The following is a 17,153-nucleotide window of genomic DNA, read 5'->3' as shown; positions in this document are numbered from 1 at the left end:
TAAAAAAACAAAAACAAAAACAAAGCAGATTAGTGAATACAGCCATATTTTTGCTTTCCTGATATGGTAGATTATAAAAAATTGCTAATGTCTCTAAACATGCCTTAACTTTAAAAAAAAGGCTCTAAAGTTCAACCATAGAAATTTAACTTATAGTGTCCATCTAAATTAAGGTCACCATAGATAAAACCAACCTGCATTGAGGTAAGCTTGTTGCTTTCTTCCAAAAACTGTTGTAAAGTAACAACTTCACTTCCAGGGGAACCAGTTTTGATTTTGTGATGTGCCCGATTCTCTAGTGTTCTGTGCTGGAGCACCGGACTTGATCTGGTCTGTCTTTTCAAGTACTGGATTGGACTGCTACCACTGCTGGACCACGCCTCATGCTCATGAAGCAGGCTAAATTCTCCACTGCTGTGGCTTTGTGGCCTGCTCTGGATATTAACTGCACCTGCTTTAGGAGTAAATGGTGTGTTAAAAGTTCAATAATAGACACAAGATTAACACTGTGTAAGTACTGATAATTTATTGACTGGATTCTTATGAATAGCCAAAATGACGTTCAAAGCTTTATTCATAAATACTTAGTAAATAAACCATGTTAATCTTTCATCAGTCTAATAACTATCTACCATAGCATGCTTCCTTATTTGTCACGATGACAAATATTGTAAGCTCCACAAGGGCAAACACTTGCCTTCACCACCAGACCCAGAACCTAAACATATACATTTGGTGAGTAAATGAATAAACAAAGAAGTAATACATTTTTAAAAATTCAGGTTAAAAAACTGTAAAACACCTTATAATTTTTAAAAAAACATTTGTTGTTTTAGTCATGAAGTCATGTCTGACTCTTGTGACCCCATGGACTGTAGCCCACCAGGTTCCTCTCTCCATGGGGTTTCCCAGGCAAAAATTCTGAAGTGGGCTGCCATTTCCTTCTCTAGGGGATCTTCCTGACCCTTAGATCTCCTGCATTGGCAGGCAGTTTCTTTACCACTGAGCCACTAGGGAAGCCCAAAATATGATTATATGAGTTTTAAATTGAGAATGTTAAAACCAAACACTAATAATTCTAATTCTTTGACTTTCTATGAAGTCTGTGTTCCTTATTTGAAGGCTTCTCTGTTCATCCTAAACGAATAACCTTAAAGAGTGTGATAACCTAGAGGGGTGGAAGGTGGAAAGAAGATTCAAGAGGGAGGGAACATATGTCTTATCTATGGCTGATTCATGCTGACGTATGGCAGAAACCAACACAACACTGTAAAGCAACTGTCCTCCAATTAACAATAAAAAATAAGTAAAAAATAATCTTAAGAAATTAAAAAAACATTTAAATAGCAAGCATCTAAGGAAAGTCAAACAGAGACATGATATAATTAACTTAGAAAATTCCAGTAAAAAATCAAGTATGTAGTATCTCATTCTTTATTTAATGTCTGAAAAATCTGATTCTCCCTGCTTTCCTCTCTTTAGAAGAATCAGCTGAGACTGAACAATGATAAAGAATGCAAACTACTAGTTCTGGAAAAAAGCTCCCCACAGTTTATGCTATTCCTTAAGACTGCTTATTCATTTTGATCAATCGCAAACTGTGTAGAAGCATCAAGATGGAAAATGCAACTTTCCATGGTTTCCTAATCACAGAGGGTAAAGTGGGTCATGAAAGATTTTGGCTCAAACTATGTAACATTTTGTAGGAAAAGAATTTTCTTAAAATTTCAAATCAGAAAAGGCTTCTTCACAGTTCAGGTAATATTTTTCTAAAGGATATAAGAACATGATTATAAACATGAAAAAATAATCGCTCAAAATCAGATTTTCAGATCACTGCAACAAATATTAAAATTATAACTGAGACAAAATTATTATATAATACAGAAAAGCAATAGAACAAATGCACTCATTATAATTTAACAATTCTGTTCTGTAGAAAATAACTACTTTAACAAACTTTTATAATTTATTAAATAATTCCAGAATTTGAATGGGCAGTATACCTTTAAGAAAAAAGGTATCAGTTGATACTTCCAGACAGTCACATAAAATTTCAGCTTGGAATGCACATTAATAAACTGAGGAAAAAGGTATCTTGAACTAATTTTTTTCTATATATGAGATATATGCATCCATTTGGCATTTGTTACACTCACACAAACACAACTGTCTTCTCAAATTAAAAAAATATATTCCTCCTTATTTCGTGGATAAACAAAGCTTAAAAGTATTTCTAAAACACTTTCTGTGAGTTCAGTGTACACGTATCATGAGAAAATTAAGGCCAACCATTTTCATGACAAAGACAAAATGTAAGAAAATAAGAACTTACAGATACTTTTGAAATAGAAAGATAACAAGAAAAAGATTTTACCTGTGAAGATGAAAAATGGAAACTAAAATAACTGCTCCTGTTTTTACATTTGTACACATTGAAATACATTTGTATTACAATGTGAAAAGCATAAAATATTCCAAGGAACTATGTTCCAAACACAGATGATTTGGATTTCATTTTCCCCCAGAAACTAATCAATTTCCCACTTGGAAATGGATGGAGCATATTAGTAAATTTACCTACAGCATACCTTTGACTTCATGGAGTGAAGCATTATTATTGCTATTGCTAGTGGATGTTCTGCCACTATCAAGGCTGGCTGGTCTCGAAGCTAAATGAAAAAATCAGGAGACAGTGATAAAACTTGCAGCTGAAGACACTGAACTTTACATTCTGATTACAGAATGCTTTGAGGAAGCAATCATGCATACTTTCACAGATTGAGCATGCCCACAGAGTTGAGTCTTATAGATTAGCAAGCAAAGGCATTTCCAGATAGTTCAGTTAAACAACTGAGAACAGGACACTTCTGAGACAACAGCTGAGATTCAAACAAAAGAAGATAAAGTGAATAATACATTTGGAAATGGATTTCTAGACGGATACCAGGACTGTTGTAGTTGAACAGAATGATATGTCCCCAAAGGAAAAAAAAAAAAGCTAGTGATTAGGTCACAAAAGATCAGACAAGGAACCCTGCACATTGCAGAGATGCCACGAACAGGAGGAATATGAGCACCTGCAGAGTTAATGTCTTGTATTCCTATCCATACAAGGGAAATAACTACACTGTTAACACGGCCCCACCCTGCTTCCTAAAATCCTGCTCACATATGAAATTTCTTTAACGTATTTCTTTACATATTAAATTCATTCCTTTTCCATTGTTTTTTTGTTAATAATTTAGTTTGGTAAGAGAAGACTTTCCAGTCAGAAGCTAAAAACTGAAATGCTCGACACTGCAGAAAATGTGGTTTCTTAGAGTTTGTCCTTTACCTGAGTAAGTATTTTTAAAACCAAATATGAAATGTATCTCTAATAACTTTATGCCAAAATGGCAACAAAATTACCTTTAAGCATTGTGCAGACATACTTTATATATGACCCTGACTAAAGCAGAGACTATTTAGATGAAGTAATAACCTTATAAAAGGGAAAAGGGAGTATTAGGTTTGAAGAAATGGCAGAAGTAGCTATGAGATGCAGGTTAGAGAAAACATGCTTGCTGGCAATGCCACATTCATGAGGTCAATGCAAGAGTCTTAGCATTCTCATTCTGTATGTAATATGTACTTGCTAAATAAAGTTCATATCTTACCATGAACTCTTGATCCCGTACTAGAATCATCACTAATACCTTGTGGACTTACGTCTTCAAAGGATGTAGTATCTACGTAAAATAGTAGAATGGATATAAAATTTTTTTAACAAAAAAAATTGTAACATTTATGCAGAATATGGAAATTCTTTTTTAATCATGTACAGTACATCTTGATTTAACATATTTCATATACTCAGTCAGAAACTGGAATAGGAGTAAGAAACAGAATAACTCTGATGTGAGTTGACTTGCTTAAGGAAAATACCAGAAGCACTGAAACAACCTCCCTGTGACCCTGCAAAGCAAAGCAAGAGCCTGGGTTGTTCTATGTGGTTCTCTGATGTTGTAGTGTTTCTAGGTTTTTTGTTTGTTTTTCTAAAGCTTCTATCACTCTCTCCTTTTCTGTCTTTTACTTGGTTTACTTTTCCATTTCTTGTTAGTTCATTAGCTGTTTATTACGAAAGACCTAGGAAAGATGTAGTTATCTGTATGATGTTTTAAATTTTTGAAATGACCTGAAAATTCTTAGATTAAGTCCGGATTGTTTTGATAGTTATTTCAGGTTGCTGCTGTCAAAAAAAGTAAACATTAAAAAGTCAAATAAAAATTCTTGTTGCCAACAGTTACACCACAGTGCAAATAGCAGACGGCCTATACCTTTATTATTAACCAACTGCTTGGATCTGAAGCCTGTAGAAGAGTTGACAGTTGAAAAGTTGATGGCTGTAGTAGAGAAGGCCATAGCTCCCAATTCTTTTCTCCTTTTACCCGTTGAAATATCATCAGGAACCTCCAAATTCTCAGTACTACCTGTCCACTGTCCTCCTGCTAGGACCATGGACTGCACCAGGTCATTCATGGCTGGGATGCAAATGAAAGCAAATGAATCAGCATGGTTAATGTACTTGCTCTTATTTCTATTTTGTATTGATTACTGTCTATGGATTAATGCAAGGGAAATAAAAAACTAACCACAAGGTCATTTGAATTATGACATGCATTTAGCTGTATGAAATGAGGAGGCCAAAGCTTGATAAACTTCAGTAAATAATTTTATCACCCTCCACCCCCTTTAAAGGTAGGAAAAGGAATTTTACTCTGTACAACTGCCTTTTGAGCAGTGATGTGCAATATAATTAGAAGCCTTCAAAATGTGGTTTTGTGGTGACAAAAATGGAATGAATAAAGGTAAGATGGAGAGCAGTTCTTTATAGCAACACTATTGAAAATGATAAAGAGTCCTTGGTCAGAGCAGGTTACTGAAGAAATTATTCATTTTATGAATCAAATAAGTATACCACTCAATAAAAACCTGAAAGAGAGGATATCCAGTGACAGACATTTAATGTGATTAATTACCCATTCCACTTAAAAAAAATAGAAACCAGAGTATCAGTATATAAAGAATGACAAACATTTTCAAGGATTACAGGCCATTTTATTTATTTATTTAATCCTAGTTCATTAAGAAAATAAATACCTAATGCTAAAGGTTTTGTTGTATTTTCTTTAAGCAAATTTCTTTGGGAAGAAATCTTTATGGCATATAAAATTAAAGTTTTTTTTTCTGCCAACTTTTAGAAAGCACTGGAAATTTGTAAGTATATTACATGTATGACTAAACATATGCATGTATATGTATAAATGAACATACATATAATGCAGATTCAGTGCCAGTTTTGGAAAAAAAAAAAATTCTTCCAGCTCCATGGGTTACAGGAAGACTGCACTTTGCAAAATAAGAAAATTGGCACAGTCCAGAGAATGGTTAGTGAAAATTAGTAATGGAAGCCAGTGTAGTCATTTGAAAGAAGCTGAACTGTCATAAAGTCTTACACATGGAACGACGGTAGCAGGCCTTCATTTTGTCTTTATCCTTCGGTCTGTTCCTCAAAAAGGGCAGTCTTTTCAGTGCAACCACTTTAATGTCAGAGCATGAGAAAAAACAGAAACAGAAAAATGAAAGAAAAAAGGGAGAAGAACAGATGGGAGTTAAATGTTGAAATTAAGGACAGAAATGAATGTCTGAGTTTCAGCTATGTAAGCTACACTAAAGCTATTATTCTCGTGCTGCTGAGTGATTATGAAATATGAAATATGTACTTTGATACTTTAAAATACTTGGGAAAGCACTGAAGACAATGATGAAAAACATATACTTAGAAAACCTGGGCTGACTAAAGTCCTATAAATACAGGAAATGATAAGAACTACTTACTGAAGAACAATTTTTCTAGTTAAGTTGTAAAGATAGATAGACCTATATTACTAGGGCCGCTCTTGGTGGACCAGGGAATGTAGGTGATGAAAATGTAGGAGGCTCTCACTCCTCTGTTTTAACTGTTTTTTGCCATGCCAAGTGGCATCTGGGGTCTTCATCCCCAACCAAGGACCACACCTGTGCCGCCTACAGTGGAAGCACATGGAGTCTGAACCACTGGACCACCAGGAAGTCCCCATTATCTTTAACTTTTTAAATTATAAGGTTTTATTTTGGAAAAAAAATAATTTAGGAAAATGTAGATCCTGTATTTTGGTAAAATACTTCAACAAAAACTAAGGTGTTCCAGGATGTTTACAATAACCTAAAGAAACTTTTAAAACTTTCATTATTTCTTTAAATGTTAAAAAGGAAAATAGGAAACTACTTCTTGGTTTAAACTGAATTCTGATGCATTATTTAGAAGCACCACAGAAATATATATTCTTCTAAGACAAGTCTTTCAAAAGATGGCGTGAGCAAATTATGTTAATTTCATTTTGCAAAAGGTTGGCTGGAAGAAAAAATAGAAGTATTTTAATAGTAGCTTTTAAGCTCTAATAGCCTAAAAAATAAGGATGCATCCTAAAAAGCAAGCAAAAATGATAGAAAATTATGTTTTTATAACATTTTTAGATATTTTGAAGGGCTTTGGGAGTCAGTTTATTTAAAAAAAATCATAGCATGACACAGGGAAGTTATCAATATATGAATGAAAATTAGGATTATAACTACAGTAGGAGTCATTAACATAAAAATTTAAATGTTCACTAGAGTAACATTCTTAAGCTATACTTTAATAAGATTTTAATGGAAAATATTATTATACCTCTTTGGAGCTGCAATTTAAGAGGCAGGGAAAAAACTCACATTGAGATTTAAAAGTGTATTGCATACAGCCTTAATAACTATGCTCTTTCTTACGGTTTGCTCTTATCTTATAAATAATAAAAAGCTCTTTTGACAAACTGACAAGTATCACTCATTAAGGAGAATGCAAAGACATACAGCTTTTTAACTTACTTATTTGATTGCTATTAAGAATAGTCATGACTCATTTAAACTTTTTGTTTCTAGCTCGGAAAACACAGCTGTTTTCAATGATTAAAAAGAAATGAACTGAAAGCAATGTAAAAATGGACACTTAGCTAAAACAAAGCTGAATGGTTGCAGCATGCACATGTCTTGTTTAGATACTTTCTCTTTCTGTTTTCAACTGTTTTCCATAGACTGCTTTACTGACAGACACTCTTCCAAAATGGAAAGGATAAAAGGAGTTTTATATTTGCCAGTGGTGGAAAATGATCATTCTTATGGCAATTAGTTTGTAGACATACAATGTTCGCTTCCCAAACTATATGAAATTATGGGAACATTAGAATGATAGGGTTTTCTGCTTATTTTTAAAATTCTAAAACTGAATAACTGCTGGAAAGAAGAGTATTACTTCCTTCTGATTTTTACTCCAGATGTTTCTAGCATAGAGTATGAAGGAATGATAGACTGATAATTTAAAACAAGATGACCTTAAAAAAGACTGTTGTACCTTTCTTGTGGTACAAGGTATTCTCCTACTTGAATTATCTTCCTTTAATTAAAAAAATTATATATACCCATAACCATTTCTCATTAAATCAGATGCCAGATATTTTATATCCAAAGGTAGATAAAATTGAATCATCTGGCACCTTTTTTAAGGAAAACTTGATAATCTCTCTAAAATACTTGGAGGTTTCATGTAGGTTTGGTTAACAAGATTAATCTTATGAGAACAGATAGAACTAAACCACTTTCTTATAACACAAACATATTTGTATGTGTGTATGTATGAATATGGTACTCATGTACGTGTATGATTTTTTGTTGCTTACTTGTGGACTCTAGTTCTTAGGGTGCTATAGCTGCATTCTTAAATATAGCCTATAATGAATGTCTAATCTCTTACACTCTAAAACACTGTCTTTTCAGAGATAATTCCCCTGAGGACAAAACCATGTCTATACAGTTTTTTGAGTGTTTTGAGAGATGCCCATACAGTGTCTATCCCTGGGAGAAATAGTGACTGCTTTTGCCTGCTATTTACTTCTAAAGAATAATATTGAAATGTATATATTAATACATACAAATGTATACATATATATAGTATCTATCTTGTACATATGTCTTATGTATAAACATACACATATATATATGCTTTTAAATTTAGTGATTCTGGTGAGGGTGTGAGTGGATTCAAAATATCCTATTTACATATAAGAACATTGCTAGCAGTCAAATTCTCCTATATCTTCAAAGGGCCTACCACTGGATTCTTTTCTTTCTCTTAAAATACTCTTCCTTAGGCTTTTACTTTGCTCTTAATGTTTAGCTAAGCACACTAGTAATGAAATCAAGAGAGTATTAATTGTGGAGGTCACGTTATGATATTACACTTCAACATTTGTAATTTAAAAAATTAAATCACAAGTTTATACGAAAACTTGTATCTCCAAATCCATTTTAACTGAACCTTTACCAAGCAATCCCTCAATAACTTTTATAACCTTCAATTATTTCTAAATCATTGAAAAACATTCTCTTCCAATTCATAGCTATTTTTCTTTGCTTCCTCCCCCTCAATGTAACTTTTTTCCAATTTGATACCATCGAAGTATGATTAAAACCTCATTCTAAAAAGCCGTATTACTCTATTCAGTTACAAATAATTATGAAAATGAAATCTTATAAATATTTCTCAGTTGCTCCTCATAATCACCCTGTGAAGTAGGATGCAAAAGTAAAAGTCTTGCCCACATTAACAGAACTAGCAAGTGGCAGAGGTATTCCGGCTCTCATTTCACTGTTCTTTCTATACTATTTTACCTTCCTGGTCAAATGATGGTATCTTTTTGTATTTCTCTAAATATACAATAAAGAAAATCACGTGGCTATGCAGTACTGCAGTATGCAATGAATTTTAAAAACATATGAAGTTAAAAAGAAATGCATTCATCAGATATTATCCCAAAGGACTGTGGAAGATATTTAAAAGAAATCTTTAGTAAGGAATCTAAATCAATTCTAGAGATCACAAATGTTTAAAGAGTTTAAGCACTCACTGCTGCTTTTCTTGGTCCCCAAAGTTTGGCCATCTTCTAAAGAGTTTGAACCTACTGAAGAACTATCTTGACTATCTTGATGGGGGAGTTGAAGAAATCCTTCACTGGAGTCTGAGCGTGTTGGTGTTAAAGTCAGTGATTTCTGTCGTTCCCGATTAACGTCTTTCTTAGACTTTATCAGTTTTCTCATTTTCAGAGTAATCCAGTTGCCCCTCCTAATAAAGTAATTTTTAAAAGTCTTATCAGTTTAAAATTCTGCATACAAATTCCTCTCAAAATCAGAATGTTTTTTTCCCGCAAAATAAAAATGAAAAAAAAAACAACCAACTGGATAACAGTACCTTCTAGGTGGAGATGGGTCATAAAATTTGTATTGATCCATAATTTTCTCTTCTAATTTCTCCTTTTGTCGTCTTAATTCATTTAACTTATCACTATAAAAATAAAGTTACATTTAGGATATCTTATTTTGTACAGTTATGCATATTATTTGGATTATATAACCTAACTTCTCCCCAAAACACAAAGAAATACAGATACCATAGTTGACAACTAAGAATTTAATAGGCAGTAACAACAGAACTGTTTGCAAGTTTTTCATTGTCTTTTAATTTACAACTTACTTAAATAAAAGGATACAGGACTTAGAATCTCAATTTTCAACAGGATTTATTTGTCTGAAGGAAATAATCGTCTATATTACAATATTATCATGACAAAAGAATTCTCTCAACATCTTTCTACAGTTATTAAACAACATTATATGCATAAATGGGCTTCCCTGGTGGCTCAGAGGTTAAAGTGTCTGCCCAGAATCTGGGAGAACCGGGTTTGATCCCTGGGTTGGGAGATCCCCTGGAGAAGGAAATGGCAACCCACTCCAGTACTCTTGCCTGGAGAATCACATGGAGGGAGGAGCCTGGTAGGGTACAGTCCATGGGGTCGCAAAGAGTTGGACACGACTGAGCGACTTCACTTTCCTTTCACTTTCATATGCATAAATACACTAGCTTCACCACAATTTACTAATAATCAAGGTCTGTCGATTCTTTCACATCTCTCTTGTACTTGATCTTAACTACCACTGCTTGTGAATTGTTTTTCACTAGGTTATTGCAACAACCTTAAAACTTACTCCTTGTCTCTAATTCTTAGAACCTCCAATCTATACTCTAATGTCATCAGTGATTTAAACAAACAGCACAAATCTGATCATATTACTGCCCTGCTCAAATTTTTCAGCCAGTTCTCTGTACAGCAAAGAAAAACCTTTGTAAAGTGGCTCCTGAGTGTTTAGCCACTTCTCTGCTACACTTCCTTCCACAATTTTGCTCCAGTATGAGCAATAAATTTTTAGACCATATATCATAATCATAATACAGTTTCATTACACCTCTTTGTCTCTGCATTTGCTGCTCTCTTGGCCTGTTATGCCTCCTCAGGCAAAATCCTACTGAATCTTTAAGTCTCAGCTCAATCATCTTTACAAAGTCCAGCCTCTCTTGCAAGCTAAGGTACTTCTGCCCCTCTATTTGCTGTATTTCTATGGCTTCCTATAACATACCTTCATTATAAAAATTATTTTTACTTCTTGTTTTATATTAATAGATCATTAAGAGCTGGATCTATATGTTTTCATTTTAGTATTTCTGGTTATTAGCATACTTCCCAGAGCATAACCATTAAAAAAATACTGAAATAATAATGTTGAAAATTAGGAAAAATTAGCATTGCATTTTCTCTGCCACCGGAGTAATATTTCAGAGTGAAAAATTATTTGGTACCTACATGTACTGTCTTTGCTCAACATGGAAAAGATCCTTGCTTTCCATATTCTGCTCCAATAGTGTTCTGTTCTGTAGCATTAATGTCTGAATTTGATCTAGTAGATGTCGATTTTCTTCTTCTAAATTTCCTTTAAGTTGGCTTAGCAACTGTTTTAAACACAAACATTTATTTTTTAAAATATCAACATTTACATTTGACACAAATCCCCCAAAGCATCTGAAAAATATAAAGTACTTGACGAAGTTTTAAGTCTTCTGCCAGAGAACAACCAGATGGTTGTCCTTTGATTAGAATTAGTGATTATTTTAGTAATAATGACATCTAAACTACTGGGTTGTGCTAGACATTTATGTTTTCTTAATTCTCAGAAACACTGGGTTTAACATATAGTAAGCTATCTACTTCCAAAACCACTGCTGTCTTTACAACCATTTTGACTTAGAGTTCAAAGCCAGATACATATCTCTGGCCTTCTGTTTATTTATTAATTTTTTTTAAAATTTTTATTTTTACTTTATTTTACTTTACAATACTGTATTGGTTTTGCCATACATTGACATGAATCCACCATGGGTGTACATGCGTTCCCAAACGTGAACTCCTGGCCTTCTGTTTAAATAGCTATAAAATGCTAAACAAATTAGTAATTCTCTAAATCTTAACGACTCCACCCATCTATAAATTGAAAATAACAACTTTCATCCCCCAAGACTGTTGCAAGGATTAAATAATATATGTGAAGTAGCTGGTGTCATGCCTATGACACATAGTAGGTACTTCATATACCTCATTCTTCCTCTAAACATTGTTGTCAAGAAACCTCAAAAGTTTGTGTATAATTTTTATGGCTTGAACCAAGGGAGTCAGGTGATACTGTAAATGGGTGGTCATATTACTGATTATTACTGGCAGTTAGGCTGCCAACATAATTGAGCTGCTTCTCTGTAGTCAGCAGAAACTAGAAATATGCCTCAGTTAGGCCAGAGGTTCCAGCAGAAGTCAGAAAGCCCAAATCAGTGATTGTCAAAATTTAATATCACTTGTAGAATATATTTTTAAAATAAAGATTTTTGGGTTCTAGCATTAGAATTTAGCAAGTTTGGATTTTTTTTCAGAGTTCTGTATTTTTTTATTTAAGCCAACAACAACCCCTTCCCCCCGACCCCCCAAAAAAGACAAAACTTGAAAACTCTCAGAAGGTAGAAATAAGCAAATAGTATAATACTATGAATATGCATAAACAGCCATCTAGATCTAACAACTGTCAATACTGTGCTGTATGTTTTATTTATCTGTATGTTGTTAAATTGAAACATAACACATGTGGTAGATTCACGGCAAAATTGAATGCAGTTTTCCTCCCTGTACCCTCTTGTGCTGTGACTTCTTACTTTTCCTATCAAGAAGTGAAATCTATTAATACTTCTCTTCTTGACCCGGGAATCCCTTTGGCTAAGGGAAGGAGGCAGAAGCGATGGTGTGATAGTTCCAAGCCCAGGCCTCAAGAGGCTTATGTGTTTCCACTCAGGCTCCTGGAATCCTCTTGAAGGATGAGAGACCACATGGCACAGAAAAGTTACACCAGCTGGGGCCACCTTAGACCAGCTAGCTCGCAGGGTGCATGCTGGCTAATTGCAGATACACGAGCAAGCCCTACTAAGGTCTACTGATCTTGGCCCACACATCAACGCAGACCAGCACATCTGCTCAGCTGACCCAGAGACTCAAGAGCAAAAGTAAATGTTTAGTCTCTTACCAATGAGGTTCTATGTTTCTTACACAGCATTACTGTATCAGCAGACAACTCATAAAACATATACAGAAAAAAGAACAAATTTTAAGTGTGCATACAGCTCAGTGAATTACCATAAAGTGAACTCATGAGTGAACCAGTACTCAGATCAAGAAATAGCACATCAATTGTATTCCAGAAACATCTGTTGCGTGCTCTTCCAATTACCACACTTCCCATAGAGAAGTCTCCAACACTATGGATTCATTTTTCCATTCCCTTCAAATCACATTATTATATGACTTAATCCCTAGCCAAGGGTGGATTGATTGTTGGGACAATCAGGGCCCTTTCTGATTTCTCTTGAGTGGTCTTTGAGACCACCAGTAACATGCAGGATCTTGCAAGACCAATTATGGCTACTTGTCTCATTCTCTGGATCTCCCATGTTAAATTTCTGAGTAGTTTGTTCATCTGTGATTTGCCCCATCCAGTGTTTCAGGCTACCTGAGTTAGCCTTTGACAACCCTCCAGTAGCAAAGCTGCTGGTTTCAAGGCATGCCTCTTGACTGAACTCCCAGTTATGGAGAAAGGGGAGGAGGAGACTCAGAATGGGAGAAGTCACTTAATAAACTATAATTCCTACCAAAAGCTAAGTAGTTTTTCTTTAATTCTTCTCAATTTGTTTTATGTCTCTGCTTGAGTTCCAGAGTCCTAAAAGTGGTTGTTTTTGTATTTTTTCCCAATTCTGTTGTTTCCGGGAAAGTGGATTTGTTATGTTCCTTTCTTTGTTCTGGCCATGCTGTGCAGCATGCAGGATCTCAGTCCCTGTCCGTCATGTTCTTCTGTAAGTCTGGACTTCCCTGGTGGCTCAGATGGTAAAGCGTCTGCCTACAATGTGGGAGACCCGGGTTTGATCCCTGGGTTGGGAAGATTCCTGAAGAAGGAAATGGCACCCCACTCCAGTACTCTTGCCTGGAAAATCCCATGGACAGAGGAGCCTGGTAGGCTACACTCCATGGGGTCGCAAAGAGTTGGATACGACTGAGCGACTTCACTTCACTTTCTGTAAGTCTATTACCTCTATTATATTTTATTTAGATTTTATAAATTACAAGCAGAATGAAGGTTCCATAATTTCTGAACTTTGCTGTATAATTAAATATATATAATATCAAACTAATTTTTTTCCTTCCATTAGTTTGTGATTTCAGACAAAAAACTTTTAAGTATTACTTTCTGCTACAGTCTATTCCTTTTTTTTTCAGTCTATTCCTAATTCTATTTAAGGGTTTTGCTTAAGTGCTGATTTTCTAAGTTTCAAGAAATTCAGATGTTAAGCTATACTCAAACTTTAACGATTTAAAGACCAATCATAAAATGTAAGAATTATAATATTTAAGGCTTTCAGTATTCTTTTTCTATTTCAAAACTTCTATCACATTATCAACTCATCATGGGAAGAAGCACAGAATCATGTTAAGAGCACAACTATATACATAAGGCAGATGTCACTTCTGTTCTAAACTTTCCAATAGCTCCCCCTGTTTTACTCAGAAAAGTATTTTACAATGGCCTGTAAGGCAACACAGGCTTCCCCTGTGGTGCAGTGGTGGTGAAGAATCTGCCTGCCAATGCAGGAAAACAAGAGACGCGGGTATGATCCCTGGGTCAGGAATATCCCTTGGAGTAGGAGATGGCAACCCACCCCAGTATTCTTGCATGGAAAATTTCATGGGCAGAGAAGCCTGGTAGGCTACAGCCCAGGGGGTTGCAAAGAGTTGGACAAAACTGAGAACAACACATACATAAGGCAATATATCTGGCCCAGGAATATCTCCGAGCTCATCTCCTACCACTCTCTTCGTTTGCTCATTCCACTCCAGCCACACTAGCTTCCTTGAGTGTTCCTCAAACACACCAGGATTCCTCTGGTCTAGATTAACTGGGTGGGCTGACTGCCTGGAAGGTTCCTTCCTCAATGTCCACATAACAACACACTAATCTTCAAATCGTTGTTCTTTGATGCCTAGTTAAAATTTCAATTTGTATTCCTCATCTACTCTGGCAGTCCTTATCCTCTTTTACCTCTCTCCATTTTTACTTGTACATAACTTTTATCTTGTAACATACTATATGTGTTGCAGATTAATTTTCAAAGTGGTTACAGCAGTATTTCCAGTCCATGTGCTCTTCCAGAATCCTGCCATTCACCATCAAGAGGCTCAGTCTCTCTTTCCCTTGAACCTGGATGGGACTCTGCCTCAATGACTAGAATGCAGGGGAAATGCTTCATGACTTCTGGGGCTTGATCATTAACACAGAGATGCCTTCTGTCTGGTTCTCACCATGGTGTGGGAAAGCCCAAACCAGTCCATGGGGAGAGATCACAAGAAGAGGAGACTGACGCTTTCAGCTGATGGCCAGCATCAACCACCAAACATGCAATTAGCCTTTCAAATCTTTCAGCTGGGGGCCCACATTTAAGTGGAGGAGACAAACTGGCCCCACTGTCCCTGTCCAAATGCTGACCCACTAGCTATGAGAGCACTCATATATACCACTGTATTTTGTACCACTGTATTTTGGGGTAAACTGTTACACAGCCATATGTAACAAAACACTGAAACACTATATATTTTAACTATGTATTATATTTATTGTCTACTTCCTTCCACCAGAATATTAATTCCACAAAGGAAGAGATTTTTCCCTTTTTCGTTTATTAATACATGCCAAGTGGTCAGTAAACATTTTTTCATTAAACAAGGGTTAATTTGTCCAAGTATCTGAACATATAAGTTTAAACTAATAGTAAAAATTGTTGAAATTAAGGAAGGAAGAAGGAGGCTTTTCTGAATTATTTGTGGATTTAAATCATCCTTGACCAATTTTTTTAGAAATACCTCATTAAACATTAAACATACTGCTATTGTCATTATGATGGTTTACCTTTTTAGGCTAGTCTTAATGCCTAAAGGAAGGAAACGGGAATTAAACTTGTTAAGCTCACCTCACACTGGTTATTTAGCTTGGTGGATGTGATGTCCAATTGTTGGTATTGTTCCTTTAACTTTGAAAATTCCGCTTCTAATCTTGTTTGTTCCAGTTTCGAATTATTTAGAAGACTTTTCAAGTTTTTATGGTCAGTTTGTAAAACTTCAGTCTCTTTTAAAAGCTGATTATATGTATGATTCAACCTATAATTGGAAATCATGATAGAAAGAGATTCTCTTCATAGCTTTCATTGTAATTTACACAATGAGAAACTGCTGTAAATCACACTTAGACATACTTAAAGAATAGAAAAGATTCTCTTGCCAGTGACTAAACTCATCTAGAATCAGTTCCAAGTCTGTAAAAACTAAATTTAAAAAATTTTAAGCATTAATTAGAAAATATTTAGCTTAAAGGACAAAGAAGAAAATAACCAATCCAGTATTAATTAACCTAGAGAATTCAAAGATTCTATAATTCAACATGAAAAATAAAGAAAAATCAGATCAAACGAATAATCAATCCAGTTTGAGACATGGTAGCCTATCAATCTGTTGCCAGATAACTAAGATATACATACTAAAATCAAAATTCTAGTAATTGAGATTTCTGCAAATTATTCATATTTATGCAGTCCTCAATTACTAATGACAAATTTTGGATTAAAAAAAAAAATCAACCTATAGCCTTATCTGTCCTTTCTACTATTACATCTTTAGAACAAGGTCCACTGACCTCTAAGAGAGAGATCAGCATATTCTTTCTGTAAAGGACCACAGAGTAATAAATACCTTAGGCTTTATGGGTTGCATGCTATCTATAGCGTGCTCGTCTTTTCTGTTCCCCATCACATTTTAAGCTGTTAAAAACTGTTTTTTGTTTGGGAGCTATACAAAGCAGGCTGCAGGCTAGATATGGCCTGCTAAGTTAGCTGTAGTTTACCAACCTTGATCTTACGGCATTAAGATCTGGAACTCATACAAGGTAGAGAAAGCCAAACAAACTTTTGCTCAGCAAGATATTTGCTCACAACTATCTAATAATTTATTTCAACTCATTTCCTAAAGGATTTGAGTCCATTTATAATAATTATAAATAACAAAATAATACATTAAAAAAATAAGACTTGGTAAAAAAGTAAAATGGCAACACCAGAAACATTCAATAAACATTCCATTAGCAGGCTGAATCCATGTATGAATGCATCCCATGTGTAAACAACTTTGTAAACTTCACAGAGACATACAGATAACTACTTAATGCTTTAAGGAGAGGGAGATATAAAAAGAATATACAATGTCCTCAATATCATCCCAAAGGCAGATACTAAAATCAGCTCTTTAAGAGAGTTTTTTTTACACTGTCCCTCAAAGCTGAGAACATTAACACCGAAATGCAATTCAGAAAACATAATTCCAAAGACGCCAAGATAACCTAGTATATGTAAGAAGCTTTCTTGACTTGGCATTACCTAAGATTAAAACTTTGGTGATTTAGAGAAATGAGTAAACTATTGTTCTTTAGATTAAGTCTCCACAAGTATCTTTTATTTGTGAAAGAGTTCTTCCAGGTTTTACTTAACGCATTTTCTTTCCTGAGAACACAGGCATGAGTGC

At 34.7% G+C, this 17,153-nt stretch overlaps 1 protein-coding gene and 1 long non-coding RNA gene across 15 annotated transcripts in view; one reads left to right on the top strand and one right to left on the bottom strand.

Annotated features, from left to right (window-relative positions):
• Positions 1–17,153, bottom strand: part of CCDC88A (coiled-coil domain containing 88A) — a 120,676-nt gene that overhangs the window by 8,392 nt on the left and 95,131 nt on the right. For 2 of the 14 annotated variants that reach the window (XM_042246141.2, XM_004005941.5), the window contains exons 22-30: positions 15,554–15,740; positions 10,809–10,954; positions 9,362–9,454; positions 9,021–9,235; positions 5,499–5,582; positions 4,320–4,523; positions 3,660–3,731; positions 2,592–2,672; positions 195–454 (exon numbers count right to left, since the gene is read on the bottom strand). In XM_042246141.2, coding sequence (XP_042102075.1) covers positions 195–454; positions 2,592–2,672; positions 3,660–3,731; positions 4,320–4,523; positions 5,499–5,582; positions 9,021–9,235; positions 9,362–9,454; positions 10,809–10,954; positions 15,554–15,740 — 1,342 coding nt within the window. The remainder of the gene's footprint in view (positions 1–194; positions 455–2,591; positions 2,673–3,659; positions 3,732–4,319; positions 4,524–5,498; positions 5,583–9,020; positions 9,236–9,361; positions 9,455–10,808; positions 10,955–15,553; positions 15,741–17,153) is intronic. The other 12 variants (XM_042246142.2, XM_012171256.4, XM_042246143.2 and 9 more) reach the window with 6 other exon arrangements.
• On the top strand, positions 2,667–17,062 carry LOC132659404 (uncharacterized). The gene is made up of 3 exons (XR_009599831.1): positions 2,667–3,341; positions 12,337–13,608; positions 14,688–17,062. It is a non-coding gene; the product is annotated as an uncharacterized LOC132659404 (long non-coding RNA).

This window comes from Ovis aries, chromosome 3 (genome assembly GCF_016772045.2).
Source record: "Ovis aries strain OAR_USU_Benz2616 breed Rambouillet chromosome 3, ARS-UI_Ramb_v3.0, whole genome shotgun sequence".
Taxonomy (NCBI): Eukaryota; Metazoa; Chordata; class Mammalia; order Artiodactyla; family Bovidae; genus Ovis; species Ovis aries.
The sequence above is the reverse complement of the archived record's forward strand: the minus strand, read 5'-3'. Positions and strand labels throughout refer to the sequence as shown.